This window comes from Parus major, unplaced genomic scaffold (assembly GCF_001522545.3).
Source record: "Parus major isolate Abel unplaced genomic scaffold, Parus_major1.1 Scaffold402, whole genome shotgun sequence".
Taxonomy (NCBI): Eukaryota; Metazoa; Chordata; class Aves; order Passeriformes; family Paridae; genus Parus; species Parus major.
Window position 1 is genome coordinate 5,399 of NW_015379312.1, and position 3,957 is coordinate 9,355.

Genomic DNA, 3,957 nt, shown 5'->3' on the forward strand with positions numbered 1-3,957 from the left:
CCGATGACGGCTTTCGGCTTCACGGAGAACATGGCGCCCGGTGCGAGCGGCCGGCGGCGTGCGGGCGGGACCGGCGCTGCCGGTTTATATAACCGGCGGCGGTGACGCCAGGGGCGGGGCGGGGGCGGGACCGGCCCCTTTTCCACCTCCGCTTCCGCTCCTCCGGCTGAAAAAAAACGCGGAGTGACCGCCCCCTCCGACCCCGGTACCCCCATCCCGGTGTCTCCGGCTCTTCCCGGTACCGGCAGCAGATCCGTGCCGGGACCTCCTCCCTCATCCTCCGAGCGCAGCCGGGGCCGCGACACCCCAGGCAAAGCCCCCCCAGCAGCAGGGACCATCCTCACCCTCATCATCCTCACCCTCATCATCCTCACCATCCTTATCGTCCTCATCCTCACCATTCTCATCCTCATCATCCTCACCATCCTCCTCATCCTCATCCTCACCATTCTCATCATCCTCACCATTCTCATCATCCTCACCATCCTCCTCATCCTCACCATCCTCATCCTCCTCATCCTCACCCTCCTCACCCTCATCATCCTCCTCATCCTCACCATCCTTATCGTCCTCATCATCCTCACCCTCACCATCCTCATCTTCACCATCCTCACCCTCACCATCCTCATCTTCACCATCCTCGCCATCCTCATCCTCGCCATCCTCACAGCCGTGTGTGTCCCCTGCCCTGCCCCATCCGGGGTTTCGCTCTCGGTTCCGCAGCACCGAGCATCCCCCGCGGGACGCCGGGGCCGGGCTGGGCGTGCGGGGAGCCAGCACGGCCTCGCTGCAGGCACAGAAAGGGGGCTGGAGGTGGGGAGTGTGACCCTGCCCGGTGAAATTGTACCAGAAAAGGGGTTTGAAGGTGGGGAGTGTGACCCAGCCTGGTGAGATTGCTGCAGGATGAGGGGTTTGGAGGTGGGGAGAGTTACCCAGCCTGGTGAGATTGTACCAGAAAAGGGGTTTGGAGGTGGGGAGTGTGACCCAGCTCGGTGAGATTGCTCCAGGATGAGGGGTTTGGAGGTGGGGAGAGTTACCCAGCCCGGTGAGATTGCTCCAGGATGAGGGGTGATGGTTTTATGCTAAAACTGATTAGATTTAGACTGTAAAAGTGAGTAGATACAGGGAAGAAATTTTTTATTATGCAGGTAATAAGACACTGGAACAGGTTGCCCAGGGAGGTGGTAGATGTCCCATCCCTTGAAACATTCCAAGGCAGGAAGGACAGAGCCCTTGAGCAGCCTGATCTAGTGAAGATATCCCTGCTCACTGTAGGAGTAGAAGGCCTTTAAGAGAAACTTCCAAGCCAAACCATTCCATGATTCTAAGGAATCCCACCTGGATCTGCTTGAAGCCCGTTCTGACCTTGGCTCTCTTATCTGGATGTTTGTGGGGAGCTGCCCCATTCCTTCCAGCCCTTGCTGCATTGTCCCACATCTCCCCCAGGACTGAAATCCGCTGTACCCAACTCGGAGAGGTCACTGAGCAGGGCAGGACCTGCCTGGGTCACCCTGGGGTCACCCTGGGGTCACTCTCAGCATCTTTGGGGCATTGGGTGTCAATTTTTGTCTCCCTTGGCCACAGGCTCCTCCTTCACCCCTGGGACTGTGCAAGATGCCCTCAAAATCTGCCCTGTCTTGGGGAAAGCATGGCCAGGGAAGAAGCCTCAGGGGTTTGTGCAGGTGGATCAGACCCTCCAAGAACAGGGAAACACCGTGGGTTTGCCCTGGGGCACTGAGGAAGGACGGGAGGTCTCCAACACCCCTTTGTTGGACTCATTTCCAGGGCTCTGCTCCATCCCCACCTCCCAGAAAGTCCAGGATGGAGAGGTGGGGGCAAAGGCTCTGCTGTCCTGCAGGGCTGGGCCATTCCTACCTGAGAGCCAGTGACCAGTGCAGCTCAACAGCCTCAGAGCCCTTTGATGGCTCCCAAGACACTGGAAATTGGGGTCTGGAGCCCCTGGAATCACCGTTACCCCCCAAAAAGCGTTTCCCAGAGACGTGTTGGGACCTCTCTGTGCCACCAAATGCCACCAAAGTGGTGATCCCAGCCCCCGTTCCCCAGTGGCATCACCAAACTGGGATGTGATGGGACACTGGGACAGGGCCACAGGGGTCTGGGGTCTGCTTTCCCCTCCCAGCACAGGCAGGGTGGGCTCTGTGCTGAACCCCCAGCACCAAAAGGGACCCAGGGAAGTCCTGCCCTTCCCAGCCGTGGGGTCTCAGGGGCAGGAGGTGCTGGTGCCTTGGGGTTCAGGCAGGGTGGGGAGCAGAAAAGCCAGAATTTGAGAGCACAGCTCCTCCCACGGGGTCTTTCAGCTCCAGGGGGGTGCTGAGAGTTCCCACCTCCCTGGTCAGCATTTCTGGGGACAAACTGTGACGAATCCAAGCCTCTGTCCCCTTACTGAGCATCTCTGGCTCTGCTTGGAGCAGTGGAGGAGGCTGTGGTGAGCACAGGGCCCCATCCTGATGCCCTGGAGCTCTCGTGTCCCAGATCCAGCAAAAACAGGGAGCTGCATCCCCCTGGGGGTCCCTTCACCCCCTTTCTCCAGCTCCTGTCCCCACTGTCACCCCCCAAACCAGGGTTGGTCCAGCGAGACGAAACTCGTCCCTCTCCAAGTCCTTCCCATGGCCCCAAGGAATGTGTCCTTGTCGGGGAAGCAAATTCTTGGCACCAGGAGCAATAACAGGAGCTCCAGCAGCGCCCAGCACATTTTTGTGAGGCGGTGCCAAGCTTTAGAACAAACACGGCCTGAGCTGGAACAGCGTGTCCCTGCTCGTCCCTGCGGGTCCCAGGGGGTCCCTGGGGATCGGGAATTCCCAGTTCTGGGGAATCCACAGCACTGAGGCTTCGGGATCATCGGAGGATTCCTGCGAGCTCGGCCCAGCCCAGTGACACACCCGGCTGGGCTGGCGAGCTCCAGGGGAAAGGTGGGACTGAGGAAAGGTCAGGGCTGAAAATTCCAGAGGGGAAGGGACCAGGGGAGTGGGGACAGAGAATGAGGCTGGACATGGCCACAGGGGGCTGAAAATTCCAGAGGGGAAGGCACCAGGGGAGTGGGGACAGGGAATGAGGCTGGACATGGCCACAGGGTACTGAAAATTCCAGAGGGGAAGGCACCAGGGGAGTGGGGACAGAGGATGAGGCTGGACATGGCCACAGGGGCTGCCCTGAGGGGGAAAGGCAGGAGTGACCGTGCTCCTGTGCTCCTGTGCCAGCAGGCACCCGAGGGGTGACAATGGGGACAAAGCTGGGACAGGGTGCAAGGATGTCCCTGTGGGGAGGGCAGCTGGAGCCCCAGGGCGAGGAGCGGGGCAGAGATTTGTGTTGAGGGCAGGAGGATAAAACCCCAGCCCTGTGACCCCCAGACTCTGCTGTGAGCCACAGTGGGAGGCCCCCAGCACCCCTCACCCCCCAGCACCCGGAGAAGTGGGGAGGGGGCTGCCAGCATCACCCCCCACCCCCTCAGTGCCCACCCAGCTCCGGGATAAACCCTGGCCAGAACTGCTCCTGCTGGGTCTCATCCTGTGCTGCCAAATCCCTTCTCCCTCCTGCACAAACACAGCTGGAAACCAGGGAGAGACGTGGCTGGGGGCTGTCCCCTGCCTCTGTCCCCCCCAGCACAGGGACAGCCCCGGAGCAGCAACGCCCCTTTGCATCCTTCACTTCACTTCCCCTTTTCGGGTTTTGTTTCCCCTTTTGGGGTTTGTTCTAATAAAAAGCAAGCATGGCACTCCAAAAGAGTTGAACATGTAAAAAATTATATATATTTTTATATATTTGTATCTATTTACAACATGGCTGGGACAGACAGCAGGACATCCAAGGAGGGTGTGCAGCCACTGCCCCAGCCAGGTCACACAGGGGCTGGAAAAGTGCTGGAGCCAGAGCAGGACCCTGTGGGGACAAGGAGCAGGTCCAAAATCCCACCACATCCCTTGTCCCTTCCCCAGAGAG

The 3,957-nt window shown here is 59.6% G+C and overlaps 1 protein-coding gene across 1 annotated transcript in view; it reads right to left on the reverse strand.

Annotated features, from left to right (window-relative positions):
• Positions 1 to 1,427, reverse strand: part of MCL1 (MCL1 apoptosis regulator, BCL2 family member) — a 6,669-nt gene extending 5,242 nt beyond the window's left edge. Inside the window, exons 1-2 of the mRNA XM_033511630.1 lie at positions 1,366 to 1,427; positions 558 to 787 (exon numbers count right to left, since the gene is read on the reverse strand). Coding sequence (XP_033367521.1) covers positions 558 to 787; positions 1,366 to 1,427 — 292 coding nt within the window. The remainder of the gene's footprint in view (positions 1 to 557; positions 788 to 1,365) is intronic.
• Between the last annotated feature and the right edge of the window lie 2,530 nt (positions 1,428 to 3,957).